Source organism: Talpa occidentalis, unplaced genomic scaffold (genome assembly GCF_014898055.3).
Source record: "Talpa occidentalis isolate TD23 unplaced genomic scaffold, MPIMG_talOcc4v2.1 talOcc4.2, whole genome shotgun sequence".
In the NCBI taxonomy this organism is placed as follows: domain Eukaryota; kingdom Metazoa; phylum Chordata; class Mammalia; order Eulipotyphla; family Talpidae; genus Talpa; species Talpa occidentalis.
Window position 1 is genome coordinate 109,829,760 of NW_023602073.1, and position 20,963 is coordinate 109,850,722.

Sequence of the window (20,963 nt, forward strand, 5' to 3'; positions counted from 1 at the left end):
ATATTTCTACTCATGGTCTAAACCCTTGTCTTCAACTTACTTGTGATTATCTTTAATTTAGTTACTAGAGGATATTCTCAATGCATGTGTGGTTACATTTCCTTGGTCTCTCATTTGTATACATTAGACCCAAAGACATTTTCTTGGAAACTTTTTGAGTTGTGACTTTCTTTCTATATTTTCCTAGTTATTTCATGTCTTGCTTCTTCTCTAACTTCATTCTTGGTGAAATTGTTTGTATTTTGGTTTCTACTTCCTTCAAACAAATTCTTTTATCCTAGGCCTAAACTTCCCTCTGGTAATGTACATTCCCTGATGGCATGAAGGTGGTTTTTGCTTTTCCTGACCTTATTGCTTGTCAACCATTTCTTATTTTAGCATCCTCAAAACTCACATTTACATGTAAGAGCTCACTTTTGGTCCTATACTAATAAACAAGCTCCAAGCTCCCCTATAGCAGCTATAACAAATTTGTGTTATGAGGGAGTGGTGTCAGAGTTTATTAGTATGATTTTTAGGACAATAAAAAAGATGAAAGTTGAATAAGTAGTTACAGTGCCTTAGAGATCAAACTTCTTTTCTGGACCCTCCCTCTTTTTCTGATTTGTTTGCTGATGCCTCTGAATAACCTGTTTTACATGTGCAGATTTAGTGAATCTGATAAAGAGAATTGTTTAGTTCACAAAAATGAATGATAGATTGTCTCGTAAGATTCTTCAGGTTCTTGAAACTTACAGATTTAAAAAAAAATGTGAAAGAAGCTCAAAACAATACTTTTCCTTAGTTCATTTGCTAATTAATATTTTTGAGACCAATGTATACTTAACTTCTTATTTAGAAAGCAATTTATTCCAGGTACTCTATCAATTTTATGTGTCTGAACCTGAGGATACTACTAAGGTCTCATCCTGTTGTCATCATTTCATTATTTGCCTCTTCAGAGAACACATACTTCCTATACCTCCACTTTCATGTTTAGTCATTGCTAAAATCAACATCTTTGTTTCTCTTGTTACCTTAACCACTTATCCATAAATGGAGAAAGTTGTAATGTGCAGTTGCTTCCACTTCTGCAAAAGGACTTAAAAAAAACCACCTAAACTTATGAAAGATGGTGAATTTTAGTTTGAAAATACAGCCATATTTCCCAAAAATTTTAGGCAAGTACAATAAACATCTGAATGCTTGTAAGAGTAGAAAAGATGTGATAACATGGGATTTCACATAGGCTGGGTGAGAGGCAAGCCTCAGTTAGGAGCGTAGTGAGGGCACGAGCGAAAGTATTTGAAACAGGAAATGAGATGAACATTTTGGTGGCTGTCATCAATTTAGAAACTTATTTTGGGGAGTCTCTGGTTAGGAGAACAGTCTCAGAATGCCTCCATATTTTCCTATTCTTTACTATTTTTCTTTTTCAGACTTGAGAACCTGTTGGTTTTTAGCTTTAAGGAGATTCAATGGGAAAGAGGAAATAGAGCTCCCCCTTCCACTCAGTTGACCTGTGCTTGGATGGGTTCTGTCATGCCCACTTCACTCTGCTCTTTCTTCGTATAAACATGTTAAAATGATTGACTCACATGGACACTTAGCCCAAAGAACCCCAACAGAGTGAATATTAAGTTGTAAGGATCATCGCCATGGTTCAATTTTAAAATATTTTCATTAATAAAATGTTTAGCACATTTCATGCAGAAGCCAAAAGCCATGGTGATAGTGTTTTGTGGCTTCATCCTTACCTTACTGCTGGCTTTCTTCTAGCATTTCAGCTCTTGGCCATCAGACTGCAGTGGTGATGGCAGAGTGATTTCTCCCATACAGTAGAAGACAAAGTATGTTTTTTATAAGCCCCTTTTCTGCTGCCTCCTGCTTTACCCCCACCTATTTCACATTGATAATGGGCTCTAGTTCTACCAGTTGACAAGCATGCTAGTGTTAAGGTTAGGAGCGGGGGAACATTATTCTCCTGGCCTTGGAGGCAGTGGTGGAGGACAGTGTTTCCAGTTTCTTCTGCAGGGGGTCTACTGTGAAAAGGACACCAATGGTGGAGGTGGGAGGCACTTTCAAGTGGTTATTTTTGGCTTCCTAATTAATGTAGACTTGAACATTAGAACATAAAAAGAGTTTTAGGTTTTACAAGTTACTCCTTAGTAAGAATCGTCTCTTGAGAAAAATATAAGGTTTTATTTAGAATTCTATAGAGACCAAAGCGAAGTTGTGAAAGTCAGTAAAATTTAGTATTGATTTCTTCTCTACCTTTCCCCAACAGCTCTTGTTTTTATTCTTCCATTCCCTTGACAGTATTTATTGAGCATCTGCTTTGTGCCAGAAAGTGTGTTGTTTCTGGAAATGTAATGGTGAATATAAGCAAACACAATCTTTGTTCACCAAAAGCTTATAAACTGGTGCAGTAGCTTTGAAACATTTCTGAATATGACCCATAGTAAGAAATATATTGATATTTTACTCCCTGACTCAGTATATGTGTGCATGCGTGATACATCACACACCTGAAAAATATTTAAATGAGACATTTGTGCGAAAAAGGTGCATTTTGATTTAGTCTGCTCTGTTCTATTCTATGAAAAAATAGTTTTGGTTGTAGTGGTACTTTGAAAAACACTGATCTAATATTTCTAGTATCCATGACCACATTTTTATGTGCTATGGTTTGTTCCTGCTGTTTTATGCCTTTGGGTATCAGAGATTTTCATGCTAGGCCTTTCCTGGGATGCAGCTTTCTTCTCTACTAGTTAAACAGAAGCTCTTGCCCAAAATACTAAATCTAAAGGTGCCTCTTATAGCCAAATTAAAAGAATTTTATGTTTTAAAAGGATTTTGTGTTTCTTCTTTTCCAGTGTCTAAAAACATTAGTTTCATGTATTTCACCAAGTTGTCTAGTTGTCTGTTTGGATGGCAAGTCCAGTCTCTGAAAATTTACTCTCACATGGTTTCTCAATAAATTTCATTTCCCCATATGTATTTCTAAGTCTTTCTTACTCCAGCGTTTTACAAATATTCATATGTGTTATCATCTGGGTCTTTAATATTTCTTTTTTTTTTTTAAGATTTATTTTATTTATTCATACAAGCACTGGGTACAGTCAGAAGCACGGGAGGGTGAGAGAATTCACCAGAGCCAGAGCCGGGAGCAGAGCAGGCAGAAGGACCGAAGTACACTGCTGAGGGGAGCAGCGGGCGGCAGGAGAGGTCTGCGCGCCATGTGGGACCCTCCTCCGGTGGCCGGGGAGCAGCCGGGGATCGAACCGGCGCTGCAGAGGCAGCGGGCAGCTTCGCAACCCAGCGTTCAACCGCTGCGCCACCGGGGAGGCCCAGGGTCTTTAATATTTCTTAGCACCTTAACTTCATTTGGAATTAGTTTTGGTGGGATATGTGAGGTAGGGAATCGGTTTTCTTTTTTGCATATGTCTGAACATTTGTGTCTAGAAATTTTTTTAATGTTTAAGATATATAAAGTAAACTTTCAAGTTCACTACCACATTCTAAGCACCTAGCATAGTGTCTTGCATATGGTAGGCATTCAGTAAAAATATATTGACTAAATGAATGAAGATAGTAATTTTATGTATGGTAATTTTGATACCAGAAAGTTGAATTTTTTAGCATAATCTATCAATCTTTTCCTTTATGATTTCTTCCTTTTGTTTTTATCTCCAGAGACTTTTAGTAATGATGTTCTTATTGTATGTCAAGCTAGTTTTTTTAGAGTTAGTACAGAGATTACATTGAAATATACATTATTGAAATATACATTATTCATATTTTTAATTAGATAACTCATGACTTCTTTCTGAATCTGCAAGTACACTATGCTTCATGCAGCAGAATTTTAAACTATTAATATTTTGGGTAAATTTAATGATTACACTTTGCTATTACTCTATCAAGAGTATGAATATTCTTGCAAAAAATAACTTTTCAATCTCAAATGGGCTCTTCATTAAAGGCCTGTTTGGTGAATTGTATTTCATATACAAAAAGTTTTCAGGTCATTCAGATGGCATGTAAAGTCACCTTACAGAATGGAGGAAGACCCCCAAATTAGATTTGACCTTACTGCCTTGAGCAGCCTTTGAATTTAGCTGAGCTCCTGTGAGGACAGCATGGTGACTGTGATGTGGTGGTAGAGGAGGAAGCAGGAGGGATATCTCTAAGAGATAGGACCAGCAAGCCCTGGCCTGGCCTACTGAGGAATGCCCTAAAGCTGGGCGTGCTGTAAGGGAAAGCTATTTGTGCATGTCCTGTTAAATGCTCAGACTGTTGATTCTTCGATTACTAATACAATTGTAGTGATTAAATGTTTCAGCGATAAAAATTAAATATTTTAATTTTAAAGTTTGACTCTATCAGAATCTCATCAATAGGGCTCATTTGAAAGGCCTATATTCTCAGCTTTAAAAGAAAAGTGACAGTACTTGAGCTCTATATCTATTATTTATTTTCAGTATTTGTTATTTTTTCAGTATTTGTGTTAGACCTTCATCTTTATTATTTTTCATTTTTGAATTTTCCCATTGTGCCTAAGTCAGTTCCTCAAGCTTAGTAATGTCCCAATAAATACTTAATTGTTATTTATACTGTTGTCTTTTCATATGGAAATTGAAGAATAAATACTCTGTTATTCTTACCAGTTTATGAACATAGTTCTCTGAGGGAAACAGCCCCTGTGATGTTAACTAAATGTTGTATTTCCAGAAAAGAGTAATAATAACATTTTATTTTTAGCTGGTTTAACATAAAAAATAAACACTCCTTTCTAAAAAAGTAATATAGTCTTAAGCTTTCCAGTAGAAGAAAGTAGTTTCATTATCCCAAAGCTAATGAACAATCATTAGAGTAATCAGTACATACTGTTTAGTAGTATTCTTTTTTTTTTTTTTAAGGTACGGGGAAAACAATGGTGATGGACATGTTTTATTCTTATGTGGAAATGAAGAAGAAAAAACGGGTTCATTTTCATGGTTTCATGCTAGATGTGCACAAAAGTAAGTTAATAATCTGAAAAAATGTGATTTCTAAGCAGGCAAACCCTAAAAAATAGTTTTCCTCTCTTTTAAAATTCTTAATCTTTAAAAATATTAGATTTTTCCAGTTGGTGGGGTTTCTCTTTGTTTTTGTTATTGTCTCTTTTGCTGTGCAGAAGCTCTTTAATTTGATGTAGTCCCAGCTGTTTATCTTTGTCTTCACTATCACTGCTTTGGGTGATGTGTCTGTAAAGATGTCTTTGATGTGCAAATCCCGTAGTGTTTCGCCTATATTTCCTTCTATGTATTTTATGGTTTCAGGTCTTATGTCTAGTTCTTTAATCCATTTTGAGTTGATTTTTGTGTATGGTGTGAGGTAGTGGTCAAGCTTCATTCTTTTGCATGTAGCGACCCAGTTTTCCCAGCACCATTTATTGAACAAACTTTCTTTGCTCCAATGCATAGTCTTTGCTCCTTTGTCAAAGATTAGTTGACCATAAATCAGGGAAATGCAAATCAAAACTACCATGAGATACCATCTCACACCAGTGAGAATGGCACATATTAAAAAAACTAGCAACAACAAATGTTGGCGAGGATGTGGAGAAAAAGGAACTCTTGTGCACTGTTGGTGGGAGTGCAAAGTGGTCCAACCACTATGGAGAGCTGTGTGGAGATTTCTGGACCTACTAAACATAGAGCTTCCATATGATCCAGCAATTCCACTCCTAGGTATTTACCCAAAGGACACAGAAACATCAATTCCAAAGAGCACCTGCACTCCTATGTTTATAGCAGCACTGTTTACAATAGCTAAGCTTTGGAAACAACCCAAATGCCCAAAAATAGATGACTGGATCAAGAAGATGTGGTACATATATACCATGGAATATTACTCAGCATTCAAAAAAGATAAACACATGCAATTTGCAGCAACATGGATGGCGCTGGAAGGGATCATGCTCAGCGAAATAAGCCAAAAAGAAAAAGAAAAATACCGGATGGTCTCACTCATAGCAGGAATCTAGAAAACTTAAATAAGGGACCAGGAAAATGAATATAAGAAAGTGAAAATCAAAATCAACAAAAAACTATGAACCAGAGACACTTTTTGGGGGGTGGGGGGCGGGAGGGGAAGGATTGGGGTCAGAATGGGGCATTTGCAATTGTATGGGGGAATATAAAAATAAAATTTAATATTTAAAAAAAAAAATAAAAATATTAGATTTTTGCTTAAAGTAAAATTTTATTTGGTTTCATATGTTCTATGCTCATTGAAACAATAATGTGTCCCAAGTTTGTCCTAAAGAGAAATGTAGTACTTCCAATTAAAAAAACTAAGGTTACTAAATAAAGGTCAGGCACTTTGTATTTCTACCAAGGATTAATAAGAAGGGTTAAAACATCAGCTGTTTCAGGAAGTTATCCTTGATCAGGTTCTTTCCTCTGAGTCACCATAGCATATAGGCATTTGATTTATATGTGCATGTATATGTTCATTTATGGCTCTGATAGTGTTCTTATGTATTTCATTTTTGCATTATTTGTCTACTAGCTCTACTGTAACCTCCCCCCTAGGACTACTGTATTTTTCTTCTACTAGGTCTAGCATTTAGAACATTTGTAATGAATGAAGTGGAACTAGCTTTTGTGTATTAGCCTCACGACAAGGTTCTTGATTAGGTTCCATATAGAACAGGTCATATATGCTACCTGATCCCTGAAATCCTCAGGACTAAGATCCATCTATGCATCCTTCTGGTCTCCACCGAGTCAGCTTCTATCACTCCATCATCTTTGAAGTGATTGAAGAGTTGAGGTGGGATGACCTCTAAGTGACCTTACAATCATGGGATATAATCATATGAGAACAACTTATTTTGAGGTAGAGAAAATACAACCAATTTCAGTAATCAAACTTGATTGTATGTGGAATTTAAACTTGATATTTCTGCTCACATTAAAGTTTCATTAGATTTAAAAGTGGTATAGTTATCAGCAGTCTACTAGTAATGCAATATTTGATATGATTTAATCTATTTAAGGAATACACCGCCTTAAACAGAGTTTGCCAAAAAGGAAAGCAGGATTCATGGCTAAATCATATGATCCAATAGCTCCTGTAGCTGAAGAAATCAGCGATGAAGCAAGTCTCTTATGTTTTGATGAATTTCAGGTAAGATAGAGATTTTTCCATAGATGTAGAATGATATGTGGAATGAAGTATGAAGATTGCAATTTTGTTCCTGATTTTATCATTGTTTTATTAATTGATTTAGCATATTGTGTCTTATGACTTTAATTTCATTATCTTGCTCAGGGATCAACAATTGATGGTTTTCATAGGTCAGGACTGGTGCATCTGTTTTTTTTTGTTTTTTTTTTTTAAGATTAATTATTTATACAAGCACTGGGTATAGTCAGAAGCACAGGAGGGTGAGAGAATTCACCAGAGCCAGAGCGGGGAACAGAACAGGTAGACTGACAAAATACATTGCTGAGGGGAGCAGCGGGCGTGGCAGGAGAGTTCTGCACACCATGTGGGACCCTCGCCGGCAGCTGAGGATCGAACCGGCACTGCAGAGGCTGCAGGCAGCTTCGCAGCCCAGCGCTCAATCGCTGCGCCACCAGGGGAGGCCCTGGTGCATCTATTTTTTGTATGGCCAGTGAGAAAGGAATGATTTTCACATTTCTAAAGGGTCTTAAAAAATGAAAAACAAAAAAACAAACCGACAGAGACCATATGTAGTTTGCAAAGCCTAAAATATTTATTGCAGTGTCGGTGTTTTAAAAAGGTGTGTTTGCCCACATCAAAAATCTAGTCAATGTATTTATATTTTCTCTACACCACAGAGGTAATGAATGATTACAAAATTATGTATTTTAGATTATTTTTAATTGTTCTGTGAAAAACAAGTGATTTCACCTATCTCATTTAAACCTGAACAACAGGTGGAGTGGCCCTGTTTGAACTTTTAAAGTTTCTTCTAGCTTTGGGATTCTTTGAAACTGTATATTTGAATTGGTAGTAAGTTATTTCCCAATTTTTATTTCTTATGAGAGTAAATATGTCATGTAGACCAACACCATGTCTTTTGGCTTTTCTGTATCCTGGCTTGTGGCCAGTGTACCACTACTACCACCACCAATAGTACTCTAGATTAACAATTACTTCCTCTTCATTTGACTGCTTTCTTTAGTAGTTCTGAAATATAATAGTTGCAATTTCTATAATGCTTATTATAAGACCAATTGATTATTGGAATGAAACTAGAAAAATCTACAAGTATTAAACATAAACTTAAAAATAAGACTTCACTGTATTGTGAAAAAATAAACATCTTTAAAAAAATTAAAGCTATTTTCAGAACAAAAAATAAATAAAAATAGGACTTCATGCCCAAAGCTTTGAAAAATATCTCTGGAGCTAAGTTCAGAAACTTCTGTGTCCGATTACCTGAGATCAATTTCAGGGAACTTTAACAGAAAACTGGCATTGGCTGTGTGCCTCCTCTCTGGATGGCTTGGCTATGCACATCTCATTTCAGCCTTGCAACCTATTTGTGATGAAGTGAAGGAAATGTCCTAGTTGGATTTTAAAGTTTCTTCTGTCATCTGTCCCATTCATAGTTGCCTTCATGTTTGTTTACTCACCCATCCCCATAGCCTTAAGAGAGGCTTCTTCCTATACCATGAGACCCTTGCTGTCCCGTGTTAAATGGACCTTACCTGGATGTCCAGTCTATAAGGAGCTAGTTCATAAGCTTGTCAACACCTTCGACTTGTATTGTGTGACCTAGGGGTTGGGCAAGTCATATCCTTTATTTCATGTATTTGAATGAAGAGGCACCAAGGGAAGTTTTCTCTTTGTAGTGGGACAGGAACATGAGTCATAGGATGTGACTGAATTATATTAGGGGAAGGAGTACAGTAAGTCCTCACTTAACATCATGGTTAGGTTGCTGGAAACTGCTACTTTAGCCAGTTTTGCCATGGGCTAAGTGATAAAAACAAATGTTAAATACCTGGAGCATATTTCTGGTCACAAACACAACCCTGAACTTCTAAATAAAGATCCAAAACACTCTAATATTAGGCATTTTGAATTCATTTGTTAATTTTCCAAATCCGCTTATTCCAGTTCAGGGTCATGGGTGGCCATAGCTTATGCTGGCAGCCATGGAAGCAAGATGAGAGTAAACTCTGGAGAGGATGCCCTTCCATCTCAGGCACCCCATCCCCCCAACCCCCACTCCCTCTCACACAGACACTGGATGATTGAACCTAACACGCGCATCTTTGGGGTGTGGGGGGAAACTGGAGTAAATCCATGCAGACATGAGGAAAATGTGCTAACACCACACAGTGGCCCAAGCTGAGAAAGAAAACTTTTATCCTTGTGAACGTTGTAACATTGAATGAAAAACGAGGAGCTGCTGTACTAGGCTGTTGCCTAGACAGCTGCTAAACTCTATAGAGCTACTTCTAATCCCAGGTCAGTCTTCACCTTAGTTCCCTGGAGGTACTATCAGTGTTACTCCCATCCTGGAGTCTCAAATAAACCTCTCTTCTTTAGTTGAATCTCCTGTGCCTGTTTTCCCTCGATCTTACTGAGAATGCAGTTATTCTACTCATGATTTGCTCCTGTCATTTTCCTATGCTTGTGAAAGATAGCATAAATAGAAGTACTGTGAGGAAATATCACCATTCTTTTTTTTTTTTTTTTAAAGATTGATTTATTTATTTATACAAGCACTGGGTACAGTCAGAAGCACGGGAGGGTGAGAATTCACCAGAACCAGAGCGGGGAACAGAGCAGGCAGAAGGACCGAAGTACACTGCTGAGGGGAGCAGCGGGCGGCAGGAGAGGTCTGCGCGCCATGTGGGACCCTCCTCCGGTGGGCGGGGAACAGCCGGGGATCAAACCAGTGCTAAAGAGGCTGCGGGCAGCTTCGCAACCCAGCGCTCAACCGCTGCACCACCGGGGAGGCCCAAGCAAATATCACCATTCTTAATAGAAAATCTGTTACTCCAATGGAAGGAGAATTACCCAATAAATTAAAACCCAAGAATAAGGAGATTAGTTGTTCCCTAGAATGCTTCTGGCTGCAAGTAATGGAAAACCCAATTTAAAAGGACTTAAACTCTCAGGGGAGTGAGGTATTGTTATATTAAGTAGTGTCATTACCCTGCTCAAAACTTCTTGCTTCCTTTCTGACCGTGTCTCCTATACTTTCAGCCTTCATCATTGCTCCCTACTATTTCCTATCCTTTTTGCTTCCTAGATTGGGGAACCCTAATTAATAGTTAGATGTTATACTGATGCTTCTTTCCCACCAGGGCTCTGAGGAAAACAAGTGCAGAGATGACAAAATCTGACTGAATACCACACTGATTGCTCTTAGTTGAGCCCAAATTTCAGGGTAGCATTCTATTATGTCAAAGTTGGCAATGTGGGAGACCTTCCTCCTATGAGCAAAGTTGGCATGAATGTCCTAGAATGAAAAATGTTAGTTGGGGCCTCCCTGGTGGTGCAGGCGGCTGAGGCTGCGGAAGCTGTCCGCAGCCTCTGCAGTGCCAGTTCCATTCCCGCCAGCCTTAGAGCAACCCACATGGCAAGCAGACCTCTCCTGTCTTGCCTACTGCTCCCCTCAGCAGTGTATTTCGTCAGTCTGCCTGTTCTTTTCCCTGCTCTGTCTCTGGTGAATCCTCTCAGCCTTCCGCGCATCTGGCCTGTACCCTGGTTCTTACATAAATAAAATAAATCTTAAAAAAAAAGAAAAGAAAAATGTTAGTAGTCTTGCTCGTTTATTTCCTCTATGATTCTAAACTTGAATCTTGGAGTTTACCACTGGATACAAGAGAAGGTGAATGTCTGCATATACCCAATCCTGAGAAGAGCTAGAGAAAGTGAGAGTAGGTCAAGCATGTGTCCCCTGAGGGCAGACGTGGTCACTGGGCAGAGCATGGATTTCCTAGTTTCAGTCTATGAACTGTCTCTGCTAGTCTTCAAGGAACTTCTCTAGCACACCAAGACTGGGGTATTGCAAGTCCAAATCTCTGCTTGCTCCCCATTCCTAAAGTCCAAGAGGGCAAAAGAATGTCCCAAAATAGCACTATCCAGCACTCTGATTCCTCACATACACACACTTTAGAATAAATAAGCAGACCCTCTGCACTGGTATTCTTTCTGCATGGAACCAGTCTCTTGTAGATACTCATGAGTCTCTCACTTCTTCAGATCTTTTGTTCAGTTATCTCCTTGACCAGGCCTATCCCTACACCCTATTTAAAATTGCGATTTGGGGCCTCCCTGATGGCGCAGCGGTTGAGCACTGGGTTGCGAAGCTGCCTGCAGCCTCTGCAGTGCTGGTTCGATCCCCGGCTGCTCCCCAGCCACCGGAGGAGGGTCCCACATGGCGCACAGACCTCTCCTGCCGCCCGCTGCTCCCCTCAGCAGTGTACCTCGGTCGGTCCTTCTGCCTGCTCTGCTCCCTGCTCTGACTCTGATGAATTCTCTCACCCTCCTGCGCTTCTGACTGTACCCAGTGCTTGTATAAATAAATTAAATAAATAAATAAATAAATCTTTAAAAAAAATTAAAAATAAATAAATAAAATAAAATTGCGATTTATCATTGACCCTAGCATTTCTAATACCCCTTGCCTGCCTTTTCTTTCATAACATATATTACCTTAAAAGTAAATTTTCTTACTTATTATGTTTGCTGTTTTTTATAGATAGTTCTCCTCAGGGAGGTAAACTTAAAAGGCACAACTCTTTGTTTTACTAATTGATGTGTCTGGAATATCTAGAATAGTGCCTAAGACTCAGTAATGGGTAAAGATAAGAAATGATTAACTCCTATTACAAAATATGATAACTACTGAAGTAGTCCCCTAAGTCCTACTTCCCTTATACATAGTAACACACATTTTTTTCCTGTCAACATACTGAATTATCTTAACATTTGTGTCTAATTAATAGATGAAAAATGGTATCTCATTGTTTTAATTAGTATTCTTTTAATTAATACTATGGTTGAATTTTTCCCATGTTTGCTTATTTACTAGTAAAAGTCTATTTTTTTTTAACTCTCTTTGAGGCAGTATCCATTTGTTTATTGGAATGCTTACATTCCATCTATTATATATATTCTATAATAATATTACCTACTGTTTGAGTCCTTTCTGTGTGCCTGTGTTCTTAGCTACTGTGTTTTGCTGTGTATCATTCCATCTACAGACAAAATTCTATACAGTAATATAAATAATATGGAATTATCCTAACATATTTAGGTAATGATCAGTTAACATTTTTTTAAAAGATTTATTTATTTATGCATATAAGAACTGGGGTATAGGCCACAGTTGTGGGGAGGCATGAGAGGATTCGCTAGAGACAGAGTGGGGAGCAGAACAGGCACATTGACTGAAATACACTGCTGAGGGGAGCAGTGGGCAAGACAGGAGAGGTTTGCTGCACCATGTGGGTTAGCTCCCTGGCAGGGGATCAAACTCATGTGCAGTGGCTGCAGATAACTTCATAGTGCTGAGACTTAACCCCTTGCCACCAGGGAGGCCCCATAGTTAATATTTTTGAGGACTTACTATAGGCATCACAACAAATTTACAAGGTAGATGTTATTACTGACATCATTATATTGACGAAGAAATTCAGTGTCAGAGAGGTTAAGTAACTTCTCCAAGGTCACACAGCTGGTACTCAGTTTAAATCCATTATCAGTGCTTTTAGTCACTAGTATTAACAGCTTTGTCAGATGTTCTCCTTGGCATATGATGAATCCTATTATGTGTTTAAATATACAGATCCAGAGTTGGATGGGATTTTAGTGGATGTTTTAATGATAGAACCAAAAAATTATCCTTAAGTCTATTAAACCTACTATATAATACATTACAGATTTACTAGAAAATAATTGTTTAGGCACTTTATTTTAATGACAACATGTCTACAGTCACTACTTTTAAAATTGAGTCTTATTAGTTGTCTTAATTTTTAAGTAGTTATTGGCCTTTTGGTGGTGTTAATGTATTATTTTACTAGGGAGATAAATGGGAATTATTGCTGCTTAAGAACAAGCGTATACTCTTGAATTGAGGGGATTTTTAAGATTCTGTTTTGGTAGCATTCAGCTTTTGCACTTGTGGAGTGTATTTTTCATTAGCTTGGTCATTTTTAAGCGAGCATTGCAGTTTCACTTGTGGTATCAGATACACAATTACTATTTGAGAAATGTGTCTAGGAAGATTGTTTTTATAAGTTTTAGTTACTGAAATAAAAGAATAGCTTTTCCTCAAAGTTTTCTTTTGGGTTTTCATTATGTCCTCCTTGAATAATTGTGTTTCTGTTAAATGGTTTGTAATTCTAAAGATATCACAATGCTGAAGGAAACCGATTTTTAAAAAAGGTTATTTCTTCTCTCTCTTTTCAGGGACACTGGACAGATGTTTACTAATATGGTCAAACCCCCTCCTCCCCCCAAGAAAAGAATTCTCATTAGCAGAATATCATGCAAAATTCTCCTCTATATGCTATCAATATCATTTAAAAAATAGTTTTGACCGTTTTTATAAAACAGCAAAGCTATTAAAAACTGCTAATAAAAAATAGGTGCTTATTTTTGTGCTAATACTAATTACTGATAATGCATGCTTATGTTTGTCACTCATTACATGGCACTGTACCAATCAGTGGATGACTGAGACTCAAGCACTTACACATGTAAATTAGCCATTAGATTTTTTTCTTTTTTACTTGAGTCATAATGGAAAGCAACTCTAGGTCATAAAAAATCTTTTCTCTTTAATGCTAATGAAATGTCTCCACTCTCTGTATTAGCACACTACCCTTATTGGTAATCTGTGGCCTCCTCTTTTGTTCCTGGTGGTAATGAAAGGCTGGGTGCTGAAAAAGCCCGCTCTCCAAGAATGTGTGGCCAATTGTCTTCTGTTCACTTATACTGTAAAATTACTGTTCCCCAGTGAAGCTGAACAAGTGCCGGGACAAGATCAAAAGAGTGTACACTGGCACTCAGCTATACCAGGTGACTCCTGCTTTATTAATTAGCCATAGCTTCTTCAAGTTAATTTACTCTGATAGAGCAAAAACATTCCGTAACACAAAAACAGCAAATTATAATTCAACCACAAGTCTTTGTTGTTTGCTATCCTCAATTTTCGGTTTTAAACCTTTGCACGTCATTCTAAGCTATGTCCTTTTACTTTCCTGTACTGTAGGGCACAAAAGCTATTTTTAATTTTTTTCAAAAACATCAATGATATAGTCAAATGACTATTTCTTAGTCTCTAAAATTGGGTACAAGTCAGTGTATTGAGAATCCAGTTTAAAAGTGCAGTTGCTTCTAAAATTTACAAGCTTATTTTGTCCTCTCATCAGAAATGCCACTGGTGCGTAAACATTTGAAAAGGACATTCTCTGTGTTTTTGCAGAAGCAAAATTTGACAGTGATTCTAAACTCTGAATTAGAATAATATCAGTACCACTTTCCTTTACATTTTAATCACCATTTTGCATGTTTCTGAAGTCTTTTTAATGTAAGGAATCATTAGTCGTTTTTAGCTGATGGTTTAAAGTTATAACCTCAAACAGCAAAAATACAAAAAAAGACCTTCATATCCCTACTTTCTGGTTACATTTTATTTTGTACAGGTGGAGGGAAGGAAATAAACTTTTGAGTACAGTTTCAGCTGTAGAGAGAAAACTGATTTAGACATGTGCAACCCAGGTTGTTGTGAATTGTTATAATCATCTAGTTTATATTTTGATCTAATTTGAAAGACTTCTGCTAGTTTCTATATATTGTAACATAGCTTAAAAATATATATTGTGAATATAAAGCAAGTTTTATTATGATAATCTGAAATGTACTATTAAATAAAGGTCAAGGTGGTTTTACATTGGAAATATCTAAAACCCATGTTATTATGTTCATTATATTTGTATAAATACATAGAAATTGCAATGTTAATATCAGTCTTCACTATATTTATTTTTGAAGTCAGCTTCCTTCCTTCATTTCTGTATTTCTTTGTGATTTTTTAAAACCTTTTAAAATGTTATAATTAAGCTTATTAATTGTGGATTAGAAAAATAATTTTAGAGAAGATCAATAGTTATGACAACTTAGATGACATAGGTTTATCTGCATCATGCATTTCTGGTTTGTGAGAAGTTATTTTTTTAAAGCACAGTGTTAATTATTCTTGTAAGTTTTTATTTTTGAAATTTTTTTGGTAGAAGGAATATTTGTGTTTGCGAAGGTTAGCAGAGGCTGGCTGTGCTGGAAGTGACTGCAGTGCCTTTTGATTATTCATGGACAGTAATAGAAGGCACTTAAAAAGAACAATGAAATTGCTTATTTTTGTGATGGGCCATCTGTTGAATTGTTTTGTGCAACAATTGCACAATAGTATCTATGTCATATCATTCTATTTTCAACAGCAGCTGATTATGTCTCACTGGCTACTTGTCCTTATTTCTAAAGTCCCATGACCATTTAAAGTCACCTTTTTAGAGACCTTTGCCAGAAAGGTATTAGAAATCTCAAATAGTCTATGTATTTTTCTTCTCTCTCTCTCTCTTTTGGTGGGGGTTGGGGTGGAGGTAGGGTGGCTATGATAGGAATTGGAGGAGGGAATTTGTCATGTTAGTCCTAATTAATTGGACTTCCTAAATGTTTAGAACAATTATGTGTGCTTTCCACCTGTAGTTCTATAAAAGAAGTTAACACAGAACCATTTGATAATTTGCATAGAAATGATAAGCTTGCAAAAAGAAGAGTCAAGTTTAAAAGACTATTATACAGTCTTTCATGCTTTTAATTATCTATGCTCTTTTCTTCATGATAATTAGAATTTTTCTCTTGGAATGCACTTACATCTTAAAAAAAAAAAAGATGAGCCATTAGCAAATTTGTTAGAACAGAAATGAAATTAAAATAAAACAAATGTGTTGTTGTCCATAGGTCACTGACATTGCTGATGCCATGATTCTGAAACAGCTTTTTGAAAATCTGTTCAAAAACGGGGTCGTCGTTGTGGCAACATCCAACAGGCCGCCGGAAGGTAAAAACAAACACTGCACTAGTCTTACCCAATTAGGTGGAAACTAACAAGCTTTTAGAAATTCATAATTTTGTATTCTTTTTATTGTGTTAATAAACCTGAAAACTTTTCTTATTATTAGTTTTATAACAATCTGAAAAATCAGTTAATGTTTGTATTTCAAAAAGTTACATTCTTAGATAGCTAAATCCAGCTGACCTGTGCCTGATGCACTTGCTATTAGTCATATGTGCATATCAAAAAAATGCAAGTCTTTCTAGCTGTTTTTTGGAGTCCATAAAAGAAACTCAATAAAATGAAAGGCAAAACTTCTAATTATATTTTAGAAAAAGTCTTAAAGCTTGCTTCCATAAGCAGTTTCTATTTAATTGATCATTTCTACAATAATATTTGTAGCTTATTAGGAAATGGTTTAAGAGTTAAAATACAAGTAATGTTTAGATAAAAACAAGAAGTTTAAAATCATGTATTTTTCAGTCCTTAATGTGGTCAATTGAAGGATTTAATAACCAAAAATAATACCTTATGCATGCTTAATGTTGGCATTTTCCTTCCCCCAGATATCTGACTCAGTGTTTAACTCCTTCCAGTCTTTCCTTCAAAGGTACTTTGCCTTCAAAGGTGAAACCTAGATTTATTTCCCTACTTGAATCTACAACCCGTCCCTTTACATCAACCTGCTTCTTCTCTCTACCAGCTCTGTTTTTTTCTTGTAGCACTTGTGGACCCATTATGTAATTTACTAATTTATTATATTTATGTATTATTGTCTGTCTGTATTGTCTGTATAGTTTCATGAGACCAGAGACTTTTCTGTTCATGAATGCTTTCTAAGCACCTAGAACAATGCTTTGCACATAGATGTATCTTAGTCATGGAATAATGTTAGTCTTAGAAAATTAGTTTTAGAATAAATGTTGAATGAGTGCATATTTTATTTTTAAAGATTTATTTATTTATACAAGAACTGGGGTCAGGTCAGAGGCGCGGGAGGGTGAGAGAATTCACCAGAGAGAGCATGGAGTAGAACAGGCAGATGGACTGAAGACACTTCTGAGGGGAGCAGCGGGCGAGGCAGGAGAGGTCTGCCATGCCATGTGGGTATCTCCCTGGCCGGCTGGGAATCAAACCCGCTCTGCAGAGGCTGTGGACAGCTTCACAGTGCAGCTCTTAACCCGCTGCGCCACCAGGGAGGCCCTGAGTGCATATTTTAAAAGAATCTTTCTGGCTACAATACTGAGAATAGACTGTGGGAGTGAGGTTTTGAAGTTGGAAGTAAGGAGATAATTTAGGAGGCCATTCCAACAATCCTGAGCTGGTGAGAGTGGCCTGGATTTATTCTGGCTGTATTTTACAGATAGAGCCAAAAAGATTTACTGATGGAGCGAATGTGTAGGGTATGAAAACAGAGAATGGGCTCAAGAATGACTCAAAGGTTTTGGCCTGAGCATTTGGAAGAATGTAGTTACCAAGATGTGAAGTGTCTTAATAACGTAAAAAGTAAGCCCCTACTCCTTGCAGGTAGATTTGGAAGACCTGAATAGATAAGGGAATTAATAAGGCTATCTTAGGGAGGAGGCCATAAAACTGACCACCATGACCAGAAAAACCAGCCCAGCTCCAGGAATGCAGAAACAGAGGCCAGGACATATTTTTGTGTCAAAGGCCAGAGCCAGAGACTAGATACCCCAGCAGATAACTGGTGCATACTGGTGCCCCAAGTTAGAAAGCCCTTGAAAACAGAATATAAAAGAGAGCCTCAAATCCTCCTTTGGGCACAGACTTTTTCCCCCTCACTCTCTGCTTCTCTTAGCAAATCTGCCTTTTCTGTTCTCCACTCTGTCTCTTTCATGCCCATACCTTTGACCTCACCCCGATGTTTCTCCCCACTACATGGAGGACTACGAGAGAAACACATTGGGTAGGGAGATGGAAGTATATATATGGATATATGTGTGTGCATGTGTGTGTGTATATATATGCATATATATATGTATATATATAAGTATATATATACACACACACATGCACACACATATAGTATATAAATAAATATATAAAAGTATATATATAAATAATCTATGATATATAAGGTAGATGCATGTAAGAATTTGGGTTTCAATAGAAAAATTTGTACTGGATATATAAATTTCAGAGTCATCATTCTTAAAGGAAGCTGAAAGAAGCAGTTAGTGAGGTAGAAAGAAAACCAAGAGAATATCAAGTGAGGAGAGAATGGTTGCCTTTTTAATGCTACTACGAGATGAAAATGAGGTTGAGAATTGACCATTGGAATTGGTAACATGGAGTTCACTAGTAAACCTGACAAGAGCATCATAATAATGTGAATTTATGTTTAAAATAAACGATGTCACATTGATGATATAATTGAATTTGTAATCTGGGAATATACCCAGATCTTACTATATGAGCTGCTGTCAAACTAGGGCTCTTTCATTATGTACATGTATATTTGGTTTCTTTTCTTCCTGTTACATTTTAATTTACTAATTTGTTTTATTTTACTGATTTTTATTGTTATCTTTTGAAATATGATTCTAATGTAAATTATATTTAGCTATGACTGCTTTAACATTTATAAGCTTGGTAATCATGCTTTTCTGTTATCTTCAGCTATTCATTAATTAAAATGCATAAATAGGATAGAACTGAGTTTAGACTACTTATTTTAAGGAACCATCAGTTAATTAGTCAATGCTTTTGGGTCCAGTAATTCAAACAATAGTTATGTCTAATCTGCTACATTAGGAAATAATTATGAATTATTTTTTAAATGTGCTTACTAAAGCCCATATAATGTTATATATAGCATTCTTGTGATTTTTCTAGTGTAGCAACCCTGTGAGCCAAGGCATGAACTTTTTATATTAGATTATCTATCTAGGTGGAAGTGAGGTTTGACTCTAGCTAGTTAACTTGTTGACTTAACAGCGTCATCAAGATTACCTTTAGCTATTCAGCAATAAGCCTATGTTTGTTTAGCAAGATATCAGAACAAGTTTAGAATCCCCTTCTAGCAAAGAATGCTGAGAAAATAATTGCAGTTGGCTGCTCTGGGTACTACAGTATGGCAAACAGGGAGATGTGATGGAACATTTTGGAACTCATTGCTTTATAGGAGTGAACTATTTGGTAATATTTTGCTGAGATATTTGTAATTTTATGTTCATCAGAGATACGTAACTTTCTTTTTTGTGATGGTTTGGCATCAGAGTAAAGTAAGCCTCAAAATTGTTTATATTCTCTTTTGTTTCTCTTGCAGTTAAAGACAAATGCACAAAGGTATTATTGAAGCCTATGTCTTAGAGTGTTTTGCTTATGTTTTCTTTTATGAATTTTATGGTTAATTTTTGTATATGATGTGAGATAGTGGTCTAGTTTCATTCTTTTGCATATAGGTGTTCCATTTTCCCGGCACCATTTATTGAAGAGACTTTGTTTTCTCCAATGTATTCTTTCTTTCTTTTTTTTCTTTCTTTTCTTTCTTTTTTTCTTCATACATACATACATACATACAAGCACTGGGTACAGTCAGAAGCGCGGGAGGGTGAGCGAATTCACCAGATCCAGAGCAGGCAGAAGGACCGAAGTACACTGCTGAGGGGAGCAGTGGGCGGCAGGAGAGGTCTGCGCGCCATGCGGGACCCTCCTCTGGTGGCCGGGGAGCAGCCAGGGATCGAACCGGCGCTGCAGAGGCCGCGGGCAGCTTTGCAACCCAGCGCTCAACCGCTGTGCCACCGGGGAGGCCCCAATGTATTCTTTTAGCTCCGATGTCTTAGATTAACTGTCCATAAAGTGTGGATTTATTTCAGGACTCTCAATTCTGTTGCATTGGTCTGTGTGTATATTTTTGTTCCAATACCAGAGTTTTAACTAATAGAACTTTGTAGTGTAATTTGAAGTCTGGAAGTGTGATACCACCGTTCTTCCTCATTTTTGTCAGAATTGCTTTGGTTTTGGGTTTTTTTTGTGGTTGCATATGAATTTCAGTAATGTTTCTTCTGTTTTTTTTGAAAATGCCATTGAAACTTTGCATTGACTTGTATATTGCTTTGAGTAAGATAGTCCTTTTAACAACATAAATTCTTCCAGTCCATGAGCAGACAGTATCTCCATTTCTTTGTGTTTTCTTCTATTTCTTTTAACAATGTCTTCACCCCTTTTGCTAAGTTTACTCCTAGATATTTAATTCTTTTTGAGGTGATGGTAAACGGGTTGCTTTCTTTTTCTTCCTCTTCTAGCTTGATGCTTTCATAGAGGAAGGCAACTGATGTTTTGTAAATTGATTTTGTAATCTGTCGTTTTGCTATACAGATTTATTGTTTCAATTAAATTTTTAGTGGGTCTTTAGGGTTTTCTATATGTAGCTTCCCGTCATTTGCAAAGAGTGATAGTTTTACTTAATCTTTCCCAATTTGGGTTCATTTTATATCTTTCTCTTGCCTAATTGCTCTCGTTAGGACTTCCAAAATTATGTTAAATAGTGGTGGTAAAAGTGTGTAGTCTAGTCTTGTATCAGATCTTAGCAGAAAACCTTTCAGTTTTTCACCATTGAGAATGATGTCAGCTGCAGGTTTGTCTTATATAGCCTTAATTATATCGAAGTATGTTCCATCTGTCCCCATTTTTTGAGGGTTTCGGTCATAAGTGGGTGTTGAATCTTATCAAATGCTTTCTCAGCATCTATTAATATGATCATATGATTTTTATATTACCTTTTGTTTATGTGGGGCATTATGTTGATTGACTACCTGGTTATGGTGTATAATCTTTTTAATGCACTGTTGAATTCATTTTGATAAGATTTTGTTGAGGATTTTTGCATCAGGGAATTGATCGTAGTTTTCTTTTT

General features: G+C 36.7%; 1 protein-coding gene across 3 annotated transcripts in view; it reads left to right on the forward strand.

Annotated features, from left to right (window-relative positions):
• Positions 1 to 20,963, forward strand: part of AFG1L (AFG1 like ATPase) — a 135,665-nt gene that overhangs the window by 30,546 nt on the left and 84,156 nt on the right. For all 3 annotated transcript variants that reach the window (XR_005126910.1, XR_008553311.1, XM_037520180.2), the window contains exons 4-6: positions 4,902 to 5,003; positions 7,028 to 7,158; positions 15,991 to 16,090. Coding sequence is in view for 1 of the 3 variants with exons in the window: in XM_037520180.2 (XP_037376077.1) it covers positions 4,902 to 5,003; positions 7,028 to 7,158; positions 15,991 to 16,090 (333 nt within the window). In the remaining 2 variants the exon portion in view is untranslated. The remainder of the gene's footprint in view (positions 1 to 4,901; positions 5,004 to 7,027; positions 7,159 to 15,990; positions 16,091 to 20,963) is intronic.